This window comes from Manis pentadactyla, chromosome 5 (genome assembly GCF_030020395.1).
Source record: "Manis pentadactyla isolate mManPen7 chromosome 5, mManPen7.hap1, whole genome shotgun sequence".
NCBI lineage: Eukaryota > Metazoa > Chordata > Mammalia > Pholidota > Manidae > Manis > Manis pentadactyla.
In genome coordinates, this window is record NC_080023.1 from 4,737,555 (window position 1) to 4,752,949 (window position 15,395).

A 15,395-nucleotide genomic window follows, 5' to 3' on the forward strand; every position below is an offset into this window, starting at 1 on the left:
GGCATCTTTACTATGTTGAGTCTTCTGGTCCACAAACATGGTGTGTGTCTTCATTTTTTTAGGTCTTTGTTGATTTCTTTCATCAGTGTTGCATAATTGTACACAGTTTGCTAAGTTTATGCCTGTTGACCTTAAAAAATAAAAGTTATTTGTCTTGCCAGTGGGTTTCAGCCCTGGGCAAGTTCACTATGGATTCAGTGTGACCAAAGAAATGACAGTAGAATGTTCTTGTGGTGAAAAGGTTATATCCAACTTTATTCCTACGGTGGCAGGTCAATCACTAAAATCTTGTTCACTCAGAGCGAGTCTACATGCAGCAAGCCAGTCTCTGCCTCTGGGCCCCTCTGTCCGCACAACCGTCTCAGTCTCTCTCCTCGGCGCTGCCACCACTCCAGCCTCTGCTCTGCTCTCCTGCAGCCTTGCAGCCATGCCACCGTGTCACCCAGAGCACTGGGCAGAGCTCTTTTATAGAGTCAATAACGACGTATTGCCAACACATGTGCAGTGAGCTAGCCAACCAGGGCCAGGTGAGAATCCTGGACACAGGAACTTTCATTTTATTCACCAGCAAAAATGGGTTTACTCAAGAATAGCAGAGAATTGCAATTAAAGACAAGCAAATTATGGCAAACACCAGAGGCTAGTCCAACCAACATAGGAGAGGACCCTTATTTTATGGAGAAGGAGGAAATTGGGAGGGGTCCTGAAGGAAAGTTCGTTGGGAGAAAAGGCTGTAGTTCCCGGTAGTGGCGGCGTCTCCCCGGCTGAGTGGCCCCGGTGGTCAGTTTCTTGCAGGAGATGCTGGGCATCGTTCCCTGTTGAGGCCGTGACCCTTCAGCTGGGGTCTGTGATTGGCGGGGCGCAGTGGAAGCTCCCCACTTTAGTGAGCAGGAGGGTCACAGAGGTGGCGGCGGGCGGAGGTCTGGCACAGGCGGTCACAGGGGCCGCAGGAAGTCACGCTGGAGGAGCGGTGGGCGGAGGCGCCGGGCCCCGGGCGGGGAGGGCGCAGCCCGCCCGCACGGGTGTCCTCGCGGGGGAGAGGCGGGCGCACGCCGCTCCTCTCCGCCCTCCGGCTCACAGGCGGGGTGAACCGCGGACAGCGAGCCGGCGGGAGGATGCCGGCCCCGGCCCGGCCCCCGGCTGGGCCCCGGCGCCGCCCTCCCCGGGCCGGGGCGCGGCCGCCCACCGCCTCCCGCCCCTCGCCCTGGCCGGGCGTCGCCCTGCGCGTCGCCCCAGTTCCTGCTTCCCCGATCCCAGGCCCTTCGCGCCCGGACTCCCGCCTCCCCCCTGCTGCTCGCCGCCTCCCGCACGTCGGAACCGGAGGTGGGCCTGGCCGAGGGGCGTCTCCGCAGCCCCCGTCCGGAAGCGAGCAACTCCCAGCGACTCGTCCCGCGCCCGCCCGCGGGGGCGGCCCACGCGGAGGCCGCGGCCGTCTGGGCCCCTGGAGGGGACTTTGTCCCTGCTTTTGTGGCAGAGACTTGCCTCCCGCCGACGGCGGGATCCAGCTTCAGCTCGGGTCCCTTCCCTCCTGGGGCGGCCCGGCCCACGCGCGGCGCCTGGGCTGCGGCGGCGGCGGCGATGGCGCGGCCGGCGGCCCCTGCGACCCCCGCCCTGGGCGCGCTGCGGGGGTACCGCGCCTACGCGCGCCGCTGGGTGTTCCTGCTGGTGCTCAGCCTGCTCAGCTGCTCCAACGCCACGGTACCGGCCGGGAGGGGCGGCCCGGGGGCAGGGTGCGGGCCGACCGGGACCCCGGGAGTTCCGGCCGGACAGTGGGGCCGGGGTCGGGTTCGGGCGAGTCCTGCGGTCTCGGGACGGAGAGCCCCTCCTGGCTGCGGCTGATGGTGGCTTCAGGATGATCCCTCTCCAGCGACAGGGTGCGGTAGGAGTCACTGGACGGCTGGAAAGGGGCCCTCCGGCGGCCCCTCATTCCCCTGGGCTCTTCTCCCCCTCTCCACAGCCACCCTCCCCGGGGCAGGATAGGGCGCATGACCTTTGCTAACCTGTTCGCAGCACCCCCGCCCCCCGGGGTCCTGACCCATTCTGAGGCCCCTCACAGTAGGCCTGCCTTCCTTGCACCCACAGTCTCTCCCCTGCTGGGGTCCACGGTGACCTGTTACCTGTTGTAGGACTGTCCCCACTGCTGGCAGGGACCCGGCTGTGTTCACCGCCACAGCCCTGAGACCTGCACAGAGCCAGCTGGTGAGCAGGGGCCTGGCAAGGGAGAGCCAGGTCCGCCAGGCCCTGGGGCCCGGCCCTCCCAGCCTGCTTCTCCCGTACTCTCCCCGCAACACCCAGTCGCTCTGCCCAGAGGCTTGGGACCCTCTTTTCCCAGCCCATCACATACAGGTGGGCTCAGCCCCGTGTTCCCTGGACAGGTTCTTCCAGGCAGGTGAGCAGATGGTGGGGCTGGGAGCCGCCGGAGGAGGCAGGGCTGCCGGCTCAGCAGTCAGGCTACGTGCTGCTCACACAGGGCCCCACTGGGCACCCCCACGTCTCACCTCCCTGGCGCTGCCTCTCATGCAGGTGACTCCTCAGTCTCCCACAGAATCCAGGACTCGTCGGCAGCATTTGGCCACCATGCAACCACATAATGTAAAGTTGGTGGTTGGCACAGGACCTGCAACTTGGGGAGGGTGCTGAGCAGCAGAGGGACAGTCAGGAGGCACAGGGGTGGGGCGGGCAGGTGTGGACAGTCCTGGCAGACACTGCCTTCGGGACACTCTGGGCAGCAGCCACTCTTGGACATCATTCCAAACTTCTCAGGGCCTTTTCCCACCTGTCCCTGCTGGACAGGGTGTGGGGAGCCAGCCCTGGGCTCGGACAGGCAGCATCTGTGGCCAGGTCTGGGGACTGCCGTGACTCCAGAAACTTCTTTTCTCCACGGACTCATTGCTGTGGCTTGGCCCCCAGGTCCCTTTGTCTAGCTGTGGGGAAGTGGGCACGGCTTTGGGTGCAGTGGTCTGAGGGTGCAGAGCAGGGGGCCTCCTTGGCCCTTGGAACTGCTTCAGTGAATCTGAGGACAGGCGTTGTGGCGGCGTTGAGAAGTTCCTTGGACAGTGCGGCGGTGTCATGCTGCACCCCCTTTATCCACAAGTCATTATGGAACAAACAGGAAGATCGCCAGCAGCTGTCCAGGCCCCTGTTCTGGGCATCACAGGGAGCCCTGACCATCAGGCTTAGCCAGTCCAATTAGCTCCTCGTTTAGCCCGCCGTAGCTGGGTGAGCAGGGCTCCCAGGTTCCGAGAGGGCAGTGTGAGCGGCAGGTGGGACGGTCCTTGGAGTGGCCCTGGAGAGGCTCAAGGAGACAGCCCAGCAGTCAGGGAGAGCCAGGTTTGGGGGCAACCACCTTCATGCCCAAAGGGACATGAGGCACTGCCTGGAAGGCCGGGCATGTGGAAGGGGATTCCTGTGCAATGGGGACAGATTGCCATCCTCACATTGCCTCGCGCGTTTTAGACCCGTCTGCCTCAACAGCTCCAGCTCTGGCAAGGAACAAGGATGGGGCGCTGCTGGTAAGGGCAGGGTTGGAGAAAGACAGCCTGCTGTCTCTCTGCAGGGCCAGGCCTGCATTAGGCTCTTTCTGAACCTGAGAGATTTGTCCCTGCTCTGTCGTGGGAAAAAAGGAAGAAGAGAGGGCTGTTGCTCAAGCTTGCTGTCATGTGAGGCTCTGTGGTCAGAGCTCTGCGTGGGTCAGGAAGGCTGGGTCTTGGCTTCTCCGGGAGGCTGTGGCCTCAGGCAAGCTCCTACCTTCCTGGGTCCTCTGACTTGGAGTGACCGTGAGCTTTGATGTGTGACACCCTGGTCTTTGGCCCTCCCTGGCCCACCTCCTTCCCCTCTCCTGCAGTAAGCTTTGGGGAGACCTTCCTGGCCTTCTAGCCCATCCTTCAGGGGCAAGACACTGTCACCTCCTCCACTGTGAACCTTCCCCACTGACCCAGTCTGTGGGGTTGAGACCTGGCACCTGAGCGCCAGGAGCTGGGAAATGTCACCTGCTTTGGGGAGGATCTTATCTCCCAACACCTGGGTCTCCTGCAAGGCGGTCAGACTGGCCGTGGGCAGGGCCAGCCCACAATCCAGGTTTTTCCCACCTGGACCCAAGTTTGCAGACAGGCTGGAGGTGCTTTTTGGGCTCCCTTCTGCCCCCTACCCCTCGAAACATCTCTCCCACTCAGCCCCTCCCTGGCTCTGGGTCATCCCACCTTCCTGCCCTTGTCCACCTGGGTGTCTGCCACAGGAACTGGGTGTCCCCCAAAATCTGCTCCTCCTCCCAGCCCTTCTGGGCAAACTACTCATGCATATACTTGAGGTCCAGGGCCATTAGCTCCCCTCATCCTGACCCCTCCCACCCTCCTGTGCTCCAGTGCTGTCCAGTGCCTAATCTAGGCCCCTTCATGCCCACCCACCACACAGTGCCCCCTGCCACCCAACACAGTGGGCACCTGCCTCCTGCTGAAGCCCTCAGGGCCTTCTCCTTGGAGGGTCAGTCCTGGCGGGGCTCCTGGCCCTGACCAGGTCATTGGCGTCCGTCTACCACCCACCCCAGGACCACTCCTTCAAAGATCGTGCTGGCCCACAGCCCAGGCATGCTGTCTGAGCCCCCGCCCTTGGGGTGACTGAGTGAAGACCATGGCCTCTGTGGGGCTGCCGGATCCACCCCCTCCCTCAGGCTGGCCATGCTGGCTGGCCAAGCCTGGGAGAGCCGGGGCTGCGGTGCCTGGGCACCGGCTCCTGGGCTGACACCGTGTGTATCCCTTAGCTGTGGCTCAGCTTCGCGCCCGTGGCTGACACCACTGCCCGGCGCTTCCTCCTCTCCACCAAGCAGATCAACTGGCTCTCAATGGTCTACCTTGTGGTGTCCATCCCGTCTGGTGTGGCAGCCATCTGGTTTCTGGACTCCGTTGGGCTCCGCTGGGCTGTGAGTCAGACCCCACACAGGGCCCTCTCGGGGACAGGGTGGGGTCCCTGAGTGTGGGCTTCCTCCCCTGACCAGGGTCCCCAGGCAGAGTCCCTGGGGCGGTGGGCAGAGGCCAGGTGTTGGGAGGGGAGTCTGCTGGCCAGGCAGTGCTCCTGACCCCACCCCTGCAGACCGTCCTGTGTGCGTGGCTGAACTTTGCTGGGAGTGTGCTCCGCTCCGTGCCCTGCATGCTGGTCAAGGTCCAGGACCCGTTTGCCTTCCTCATGAGTGGGCAGAGCCTCTGTGCCCTGGCCCAGACCCTGGTCATCTTCTCTCCAGCCAAGCTGGCTGCACTGTGGTTCCCTGAGCACCAACGAGCCACGGCCAACATGATCGGCACCATGTGTGAGTCTTGCGGGTGAGGCTGATGGTTTCTTCTGGCTTAGTGCCTCGCACTTCTGGGCTCACAGTCGGAAGGCTCCACCTGTGGGCTGGGGACCAGGCCTAGCCACAGCCAAGCTGATGCATCCTCCATTTGTCCATCCAGCAAACCCCCTGGGCATCCTGGTGGCCAACTTGCTGTCACCTGCCCTAGTGAAGAAGGAGGAAGACATCTCCATGATGGTGAGGGAGCCTGAGAGGTGCACATGTGTTGGGTGGCTGGCAAGGGGAATGGGCCCCCTGGAGCCCAGAGCAGCAGGCAGGAGGCACCCTGCATGCCTTTGCAAGGGCCTGTGCATGCCCACACACATGTGCACCATGCATACCCTCTCCCCAGCTGGGCATCTACATCATCCCTGCCGGCCTCGCCTGCCTGATGGCCACTGCATGCCTCTGGGAGAGCGTGCCCCCCACCCCACCCTCTGCCGGGGCCGCCCGCTCCACCTCAGAGAAGTTCCTGGATGGGCTGAAGCTGGTCAGTGCTGTGGGATTCAGGGCAGGGAAGACGTGTGTGGGGAGGTGCAGGAGAAGCCCCATTGGAGCCCCTGCACCTCCTGCTAGGCCCCCAACTGAGCCCCCCTGCCCTGCAGCTCACAAGGAACAAGGCCTACGTCACCCTGGCTGTGGGCTTCGGGGGTGGCATCGGAGTCTTCACCAGCTTCTCAGCCCTGCTGGAGCAGGTCCTCTGCGTGAAGGGCTACTCCAATGTGAGTGCCAGGCCCTCTGCTCCCTGCCCAGGCTGTCCACTGCCGCTCTCGCGTGGGGCCCTGGAGCTGGGCCCTCCCGCCCACAGCGGGACGGTGGCAGTATTCAGATGCAGTGTGTGGGAAGTCGTGTCCTATGCCAAAGAGGGTGCAGATGGGGGGGGGCACTGGGAGGGTGGGAGTAGCGTGAGCGCCCTGGGATTTCGGATGGTGGTTTCCCCGTTCTTTCCCGCTGCACCTCCCTGGGCACCCCTAGCCCTGCAAGCTGCTCCAGAAGAGTCTGCCTCTGGGAGTGGAGACTGGGAGGGCCTTGCAGCTCTCAGCTCCGGCCATGCCGTCTGCTGTCTGGTATCGGCCCTGGGTGTGGGTGCGGGCCTGGCACGTTCCTGACTCTTGAGGGGCATACAGGTGTTGAGGGGTGTCTGCAGCAACTGGACCTTCCCTTTAGCAATTGTTGAGTCCCTGAGGCAGGAGTGACACAGGGAAGAGGGACCTCTGGGGTAGGACACCCCCCACCACAGCAAAGCCTTCCGCGTCATCCTGCCTGCACCTGGGTGCTGCCCAGTGACGCTGTCCTGGCTCCCTGGTGATGGCGTACATCAAGGATGAGCACCTCGCCCAGGGGATCACCGAATGCCCATGACTGGGTGCCTGGCCTTTTCTCCTCCAGGAATTTGCAGGCCTGTGTGGGGCTCTCTTCATTGTGTTTGGGATCCTGGGGGCACTGGTTCTCGGGTTGTATGTAGACCAGACCAAGCGCTTCACTGAAGCCCTCAAGATTGGACTCTGCCTGACCTCCATGGCCTGTGCGGCCTTTGCTGTGGTGAGAGTCCCCTCGAGCTAAGGCCATCTGCAGGTGTGGGAGTGGGACGCCCAGGGTGGGGCGGGTGGCAGTGTGGCCAGAACAGACACCAGACCCTCTGGGGCTCAGGCACTGCCTGCTGGGGTGGCACTGGGCACTGCCCTGCCTCTGCTCAGCCGAGACAGGGTGCTGGTGCAGGGCCTGGCTGGGTCTGGAAGCCCAGGGCTGCGTCCCATCTGACTGTGGGACCCGTGCGGCTCACTGCTCCAGGTGTCCCAGCTGCAGGACCAGAAACTCGCGCTGGCCGCCACCTGCTCACTGCTGGGGCTCTTTGGCTTCTCGGTGGCACCTGTCGCCATGGAGCTGGCAGTCGAGTGCTCCTTTCCTGTGGGTGAGGGTGCGGCCGCAGGCCTGGTCTTTGTGCTGGGGTGAGTGTCCTTCCCGCTTCCCTGGGGACCCCATGCCCCCTGCCCCACAGGCTGCACAGCACGCCCTCAAAGTGGCTGCTGGCATGTGGACGGGGGGCCGCGCCGGGGCTGAGGGCTCTGTGGCTGTCCAGGCAGGCTGCCGGCATGCTCATCGTGGTGCTGCTGACGGCCCTGCCTGTGCGCCGTGCACAGCCATCTGTGTCTACCTGCCATGACGGCCAGGACCCGCTAGACTGGCAGGGTGAGTGGCCAGCCCACAGGGGGCCCTGATCGCCCACTGGGGCCTCCCACCCGCTGCTCCGGCCCTGGGGACCTCCCTTCAAGGCCCCTTCTGTTGGTGCCTTTTGGTCTCCTTGGAGAGTGGGTGCAGTGTACCCACAGGGCAAGGGTGGGTCAGAGGGCAACAGACAGAACCCCGTAGGCCCAGCGTGCGTGGTGGAAACAGCCCTGAGGCCCTGATGGAAGTCCAATCTCTAAACCTCCTGCATAAGTCATTTTAAAATGGAATCAGGGAAGGAGAAAGAGACAGAGAGAGGAAGAGACAGGTGGGGACGGCCACCAGAGTGGTGGGGTGTCACAACCACACCTTGACAACTGGTGCTGGTGTCCTTGGAGCTCACCTGGGTCTGGGAGCAACCTTTGGGGCCTGTTGGGGGCTGGCATGGGGCTGCCTGGAGCCACACAGTGGCCACGGGTAGCAGGGCCAGCTGGCTCCACGGCCAGCTGGGCCCTGCATGGGGAGCAGGGGCAGGCCATGGACTGAGCTGGCTGTGTCTCCCCAGTGTCCGTGCTGCTGATGGCCGGCTTGTGCACCTTCTTCAGTTGCCTCCTGGTCCTCTTCTTCCGCACCCCGTACCGGCGCCTGCAGGCCGAGGCCAGCGGAAGCCCCTCAGTCCAGGAGGACGTAAGCCCGGCAGCCACAGACCGCACACCCCACCCGGCCGCCGCCCCCTGTGGCTCCTCTGAGCCCCGCACAGCTCCTGCAGGAAGCGTGGGGGCAGCTCCGCTCCAAAGCTCATGGCTGGAACCGGCTCTCCTGACCCTGCCTCCCTGCTCCTAGGAGCCCCGAGTCCCAAAGCCCCTGAACGTAAGAGACACCACAGGCCCTGCAGGGGCCCAGGGGGCAGTTAGCACGTCAAGAAGTATCCTGGGATGTGACAGGGGTCAGGGAGAGGCAGGCGCCGTCACCTCAGCTGTGCCCACCATGGCCGAGCCTGGGATAGGGTGTCTTGCAGATGCCACAGGGACTCTGTCCTGGGCACGCTCAAGGCACAGCATGGTGGCCTCTCCCGCTGCGAGAAGAGCTGCTGTGTACCAGCCAGTGGCCACTGACCAGGCAGGATGCGCCAGGGGCCAGGCCAGGCCCAGGGTAGCTGGTGCAGGCGCAGCATATGGAAGGGTTGGCCTGGCATAAGGGGCATTTGCTGAGGGGAAGCTGGATGGGTCGGAGGGTCCGAAGGCCTCCAGCCCGGCCGAGTCCGGAGAGGACAGGCACGGGGCAGGCCTCCCCTGAAGTAGCCTGTCCCAGAGTCTCTCAATCTCTGCAGACCACTGAGAGGCCAGACCCCCTGCACAGGAGCCAGGCCAGGTGGGGGGAGCAGGTGGAGCCGGGCTGGGCGTGGACGGGGAAGCAGGGGAGGGCCCTGCAGGCAGACACTCCGCTCCAGACCCCTTACCCGCTCCGGACCCTCCCAGGCCGTGAGGGACGGCCCCACCCTGTGGACGCTGCCTCCCCTCCACAGACGGTGACAGGCAGGGCGTGGCTGTGCGTCTATCGAGCTGGCCAGGCCTGGGGCTGCCCCACCCCTCCTCCTCTGCCCTGTGGCCAGCACGCAGCCCAGGGCCTGGTAGCAGAGGCAGCACCCATGCTGGCGACCTGGAACATCTGGCTGGCCTGCGAGCGGCGGTTTGCTGGCGGGCGTCAGACCAGGCTGGAGGGCAGGCAGCAACAGGGTGTCCAAGGGCCCCAGCCGGCCCTGAATTACAGGCACTGATCCAGCTGGTTCTCACCTTGTTTCTGTGTTTGGGGGCGTGGGGAAAGGGAGGCGGGGGAACTCCCCAGAGCAGAGGCTGGGCCAGGGCTCAGCCACTTGGCGCCCGCACACCCAACGCACAGCTTCTGGGGCTGGGGCACACCCCCACTGACCCCAGCGCCCTGCTTGGGCTTCTGAGAGGCCGGAGGGGCAGGGGTCGAAGCAGGGACCGCCTGGGCCAGACCTTGTCAGCCGTCACCTTGTCGGCCTGGGCTGATAGCAGCCGCTTGAGGCTGAGGACCAGGAGGGAAGAGCCCAGTTGGGCTGCTCTGAAGAAGGCTCAGTCCTGGACTGCTGAGGGCCTGGCCTCGGGGAGTCGGCCCCTCTGTCAGGGGGGGCAGGATGCCTGGGGTGGGGTCTGCTCCTCCGCTGCTCACAGTACACATGCCCCTCGGAAGCTGGTCCCTGGGGAACAGTCTGTAGGGAGCCTCTCCTGGGTCACCTGCTCAGTCTCCACTCTGAGGGCCTTCCCGGAGGGCAGACTGAAGGATGTTAAGGGCAACACTTGGCACACCAAATGCATGGCTCCCAGTGCTTGATGAAGTAGCCGCACAGGCCAAAGACCCTCCAGTCCCAGAGCGGTGACCACCTGGTCACCGGGCACCCAGCCCTGCATGCATGGGGATCATTTTGCCCTCAGCCACCCTGAGGGATGTGAGCTCTCCAGGCAGGCCCCTCCAGACCCAGATACCTTGGGGAAGTGGGCTTGGCATCCCTCAGACCCCTGGGGGAGGTCCCCAGTGCCCAGGCCACTCAGTGTGCTGCGTTTGCTGTCAGTGTCCAGCATCTTGAAGGCATTCAGGATGGTCACCTCAGCAAGTGTGCCTGCCCGCAGGAGGCCCTGGGCCCTGGCGTCGATGGCTCCAGGCCGGTGCAGCTGCCCCAGGGCTCCATGCCTTGCTGACTCTGTGCTCTCAGCCTGAGCAGCCCTCCCGCTCCTGAGACCATGCAGGTCCCGCCCTGGAGGGAGCTCTGCTTGGGGTCCTCGGGGTCCTGCCCAGGCCCAGAGCTGGGGCGAGCGGTCATGAGTGAGGAACAGAGGCCAGCAAACGCCACAGGCAGACAGGAGGTGGGGCGAGCTCACACGCCCTGTGCTGCTGATAGGGGTCCCACAGGTGTGGGGTGCAGGAAGACAGGCCCTAGGCTTTCAGGGGCTCTGAAAATTTGGGCTTTTACGCAAAATGTTTGGACTTCTAAGTGTTAGGAGGTAGCTAAATGCGCACACCCACAGCCTGGCCTGGGAAGGGCCTGCCCTGCAGCCTACAGCCTGTGCTCACCAGTCGGCTTCTCCCCAGACATTCAGGAACATGGCAAAGTGGACGGCACAGAGGCCTCCTGAGCATGGCCTCCAGCCCGCTATCCTTGACGTTGGTTTGCCTGTTGCAGACGCAGAGCGGGGGTCACTGGGCAGAAATGTCATCCTTGCCCTGGTGGCCCTTGATGTGTCCACTGTTCCCACTGGGGGTTGCCCCATGGGGCTGCCCACCTCTGTCTTTCTCCAGGTGACCCCAGAACGAAGTTGGGGTGAGGGGAGGGAGGGAGGGAGGGGGAACACTAGGCTCAGGCAAGGTGGGGTATGGCTTCTGCAGCTCAGCAGAACCCCAAGCTCTGAGCCCAAGGGAGGTGGACTGCCGAGGGAAAGGAAGAGGATCTGCTTACTCGGCTGTCAGGGCCCAGAGGGAAGGCTGGTCTGTGCAGAACCCTCACCCCTGTAAAAAACAAGCCTGCCCCCCAGCTCCAAGGGCAGGACAGCCTCAGGGAGAGAACAGTGTGTCCCCAGATGGGGCATTGACAGGGAGGCCAGCAGGCCGGGCTGTACTCTTCAGGGCATCAGGAACAGGCCTCCACACCTGCCCCCTGGGCCTCCTGACTGGCTGGGAGGCAGGCTTCCCTTGGGCTGTGGTGTCCCTGTGGGGTGTCCGTTCCTGCAGGCCCAGCCCAGCCTCCTCTCCAGGACACCCATGCTTGTGCTGTGCACTCATCCCTTCTGTCCCTGGTGATGCCCTCTGCCATTCCTGACCAAAGGAAAGGGGACTTTTTCCTCCAGGGGAGGCCCAGCCCACCTCCTCACAGCCCTGGGACTAGGCTAGGCTTTACTGCCAAGGAGCAGGGTGAGGCTCTGGGGCAGAGAACACCCTGTGGTGGGCAGTGGTAGCACTCCTACCCGGGGCACCCACCCAGAAAGGCGTATGTGTCTTTCAGGTCCTTTTTGTCAATGAAGCCATCTTGGTTCTGATCCATTAGTGTGAATGCCTAGAACCGAGGCCAGGGTCACCGGTTGCCTGCCAGGCCACACCGTGTGAGGACAGGCACCCACATTTACCGGCTCTGGGGCGAGGCTCCTGTGGGGTCTTACAGTCGCCTCATCAGAGGGCACCCACTCAGGCAGGAGCATCTCGGGGCCGGGATGTCCTGGTACACGAGCAAAGCCACACCTCCTTAAACTCCTGGACCTGGGTCTGCTCCAAGCCGAAGAAGACATGGGGTGACTCTCTGGGCCTGAAGGCCACGCCCTCCTTGGTCTTCCTGCTGCCCTGAGATGAGGACTCCGGTGCTGAGGGTACCCCAGGCTGACTAGGGGTACCCTTGGTGGGCACTGAGGCATTCTGGAACGTGACTCCTGGGTCCCTGGGCTGGGGCAGATGTAGGTGCTCGTGTGGGCACAGGAAGGCCAGAAAATGCCTCACAGGACATGGTGCCCAGGCTTTGCCTTGAATTTGCCTGTTTGTTTGCATCCAGCCAGGGTCCGGCTGGGCCTTTGAGTATCCAAGGAGCAAATGGACTGTGCAGGAGGGTGGGTTTGTCTTGGGGTTCCCAATAGGGTAAGGCCAGGACCCTCCTCTGTCTCCCAGCCCCAGATCGTTACTGGGACAGCTGTGGGGCATGGGTGGCTGCCCCCTCCCCCAACCCCCTCACACTCACACACGTACACAAACTAAACTTGTGTGCATGCACAATGCACACACACAGTCATGCACAAGCACATGCACACACTCATACGCACACACTTGTGCCTGGCAGCACACACTCACCATGCCTCAGTCTGCCTGATGTGATGGTCTGTGCCCTCCCTGCCCTTGTTGCCTATCTTAAACTCCTGCCCAGTCCCCCAGGACTGCTCGGACACCTGCTGTCAACCCGTACATGGATGGGCTCAGGGCTGCCCAGGGGACCAGACAACTGCAGAGAGCTTCCGTGCCAGCAGTGACTCAGACGCCCCACCCTGCCCTGCCCAGCAGGGTGCCCAGCTTCCCAGGAGCCTTTGTTTTCTAGATTCTGTGCACGCCCAGGACTGCCTGTTTGTGCGCAGAGGACCTGGGGGTGCGGCAGGAGCCAGAGAAAGGGCTCCTGTCTCACATTTGCACAAAGTTGCTGTGAACAGTCCCAGTGGCTGCTCACGAAGTGTTCACTGTGCACGTTCTGTGTGCCCTCACCTCCCTGCTTCAGTGGCAGAGGAGCCCCAGGGCCCCTGACCCTGACCATTTCTCCCATCCCCATGGTAGGGAGCTACTTGCCTGGCACACGGGGGGAATAACATTCCTGGGATGGGGGTCCACTGCAGTGGGCTGAGCCAGGGCCAGCACTTAGCCAGGTCTTCCCATGGCAACATGGCCCTGTGGGCAGAATCTGGGGAGCAGACCTGGCCCACATGCCTGTTGGTGGCGCCAGACATCAGAGGTCACAAAGTTAGGGGCCAGATGCCCTGGGTCCAGGTCAGGGGGAATGCAGGGTGAGGGCAGGAAGAATGGGGGCACTGCAGGTCAAGTTTCAGGAGGAGGCCAGTGGGTAAAGCTAGGTGGACAGGCAGGCCTCTACTTGCACACCTGGAGCCCCCAGGGCCTGCTTCTGGGTGGGAGGCAGCAGCAGCAGGCCTTGGTGCCACAGGGATGAGGGAGTTGGCATGAGCCTGCGCAGCTTGCGAGAACGGGGTGAGGACCCCCGGACACATCTCTGAAGCACCTCTCTGCTGCAGCTGGGAGAGGAGAGGTTCTGTGTGAGTGCCCCCACAGCTGGGGTTTGGTCTCCAGGGGCACACACCTTCAATCCTGTGGTACCCCTGAGGTCCTGCCACATAGGATCCCAGGCCCAGCTCACCATCTGTCTGTACCTAGTGAGTGTGGGACAAGACACCCTGAGGAACCTGGGGAGGCGTGGCCTACTTGGAGGGACTTGGAAGCTCATGGGGGCTCTGCCTGAAGGCCTTCCAGAGGGAGGACTCATGACTGACGTCGGGGGCTGAGTCTTGGGCGGCTCTGTGCAAAGGACCCCACTACTCCCGGTTAGGCAGGGCCTGCCTGGGACCCCGGCCAGGGGTGGGGAATGCCACAAGGAGAGGGGAAGGCATGTGGGATCTGTGCTTGGAATGCCCCTCATGCAGGGGAGCCAGAAGACGCCAGCAGAGCCCCTGGGGAGGGTTCCTAGGTCGGCTGGGGACTGAGACAACACTAAAGATAGCCGTGGAGAACACTGGGAAGCGACATGGACAGCTAGCCCTGGCAGGTGCAAGGGCATCTGCAGGTGGCCCGGTGTCTTGAGCCACGTGGGACACCCCAGCCCTCAGGAAGGGCCCAGAATGGGTCCCCCTATGGCTTCAGGGCTCTTCCCTGGGTGGTGGTGTGCGTGTGTAGCTGTGCCCGTCCTGTCCTCTCTGCTCCTGTCCCCCACCCCCACTCCCACTGCCAACAGTGGAAGCTATTGCTGTATGGCCCCCACCGGCGCTCTGGCTCCACCTTCAGCCCCAGACACTTATTTTTGATTGTGGAGGCAGGAGTTGCTGAGGAATCTGGTTTATTTCAAATCCGGGGAAGGGAAAACACGTTTGACATCTGAGTTCATCTGCCCAGCTGCTCAAGGACAAGAATGGGGAAGTGGGGTGGGGTGCGTGCTCAGTACTGTGATGGGGCATGTTGGGGGGTTATTCTGTGCCTTGTGGGGTCAGTGTGTGCTTGCAGCTTCCTCAGGGAGCAATGAAGGGGCTGGGGGAGGCCTGCCCCATCCCCAGGTCCAGTGGAGCCCACCAGAGGACCCCTGTCAGGCAGGATTCCTCAGAGGGCTCAGAAAAGGGCTCACAGCCCCATAGCATAATCCTCAACGTTCCCACCCCCAGCCTAGGAAATGGCACCGATGACCTTCCAGCTTCCCATCCGGGAGGCCCAGAGCCAGGAGTTCAGAGCAAGCCTGAGAGGGTGCAGGCTCTCACAGGCCCCTGGAAACGGTTCCTGGGTCCCGTCCTGCAGATTTACTGAGCAACTGCTTTGTGTCCTGGCGTTTTCGGCGCTCCTTTCCATTCACTTTAGATTCATAGTTCAGCTCTTTGGAATCAGATGTACTTGATGAGGAAGAGGGAGAAGGGGCTCCCTTCCCGTGGAGCGGGGACCTTAGTGAGCCCCCAGCCCTGGTTCTCGGGGAGCTTCTGCCAGGAGCAGCAGAGCCCAGGGTGCCGTTGCCATGGGACCCGTCTGTCAGCACACAGGGGACACTTGGATGGCTGGGTGGCCCCTCTGCATACCCGGGGCTGGCCTGGTTCTTTGGAAGGGCTCACTGTAGGGCTGGGGGAGACCGGGGGATACTCCGACGGGGACAGAGTACCTCACAGATATGACCCGCCATGAGCAGCAGAAATGAGCGAGGGTTAGTCTCGGGGCTCAACGGCCCCCGAGGCCCAGGTTGAGGTGGACCTTGGAGCTTGGGACTGCAGGGTCCCCAAGATAGCGGTCAGAGATCCGGGTGCGGGCCCTGCCAGGGTGATCTTCCCAGGAAGCCCACAGCCCCTCAGCTGGAGGGGCTCCTCGGGTCACATTTAGTGCCGGGACACCAGACTCACCGCCCAAAGCCTCGAGGTCTCCCAGGCCCCCAAGGGCCCTTCCCCGGGCCATTCTGGGGGCTGCTCGCCAGGCCTGGACGAGGCCGGGGGCCATCCTCCAGCAGTAGGGCGGGGCTCCCTAGCTCCCGGCCGGGTCAGGAACCGCCCAGGGCAGGGTGGAGCGCGCTGCTTTGCACTTTATAAGCTTCATGTACGCTCTTCAACTATTCGGGCCTACGGTGGCGAGACGCGATTTGTCTGGGGTGCAGGAGCAGAAGTTGCGCGGTCCC

The 15,395-nt window shown here is 63.2% G+C and overlaps 1 protein-coding gene across 10 annotated transcripts; it reads left to right on the plus strand.

The window, feature by feature from the left end:
- Nucleotides 1-1,338: 1,338 nt before the first annotated feature.
- Nucleotides 1,339-15,392, plus strand: SLC49A3 (solute carrier family 49 member 3). Of its 10 annotated transcripts, none has more exons than XM_057502087.1 (11): nt 1,339-1,698; nt 4,757-4,915; nt 5,086-5,299; nt 5,442-5,518; nt 5,673-5,810; nt 5,926-6,042; nt 6,710-6,862; nt 7,112-7,269; nt 7,401-7,510; nt 8,052-8,356; nt 15,375-15,392. In XM_057502087.1, exons 1-10 carry the CDS (start codon nt 1,579-1,581, stop codon nt 8,327-8,329), a joined length of 1,524 nt encoding a protein of 507 aa, XP_057358070.1. In that variant the 5' UTR covers nt 1,339-1,578; the 3' UTR covers nt 8,330-8,356; nt 15,375-15,392. The 10 variants fall into 10 exon arrangements, 8 of the variants coding, with proteins under 8 accessions (XP_057358070.1, XP_036777076.1, XP_036777077.1 ...); XM_036921184.2 differs by lacking the exon at nt 15,375-15,392 and adding an exon at nt 2,083-2,199 and having other exon boundaries at nt 1,564-1,698; nt 8,052-9,268; XM_036921179.2 differs by lacking the exon at nt 15,375-15,392 and adding an exon at nt 2,127-2,199 and having other exon boundaries at nt 1,570-1,698; nt 8,052-9,268.
- Nucleotides 15,393-15,395: the final 3 nt, after the last annotated feature.

Bases quoted from the DNA above. Each gene is read 5' to 3' on its own strand.
- SLC49A3 (XM_057502087.1), top strand. From the start codon at position 1,579: ATGGCGCGGCCGGCGGCCCCTGCGACCCCCGCCCTGGGCGCGCTGCGG. The intron at 5,300-5,441 runs GTGAGTCTTGCG...TTGTCCATCCAG, and splicing joins CAACATGATCGGCACCATGT to CAAACCCCCTGGGCATCCTG. The intron at 7,511-8,051 runs GTGAGTGGCCAG...GTGTCTCCCCAG, and splicing joins GGACCCGCTAGACTGGCAGG to TGTCCGTGCTGCTGATGGCC.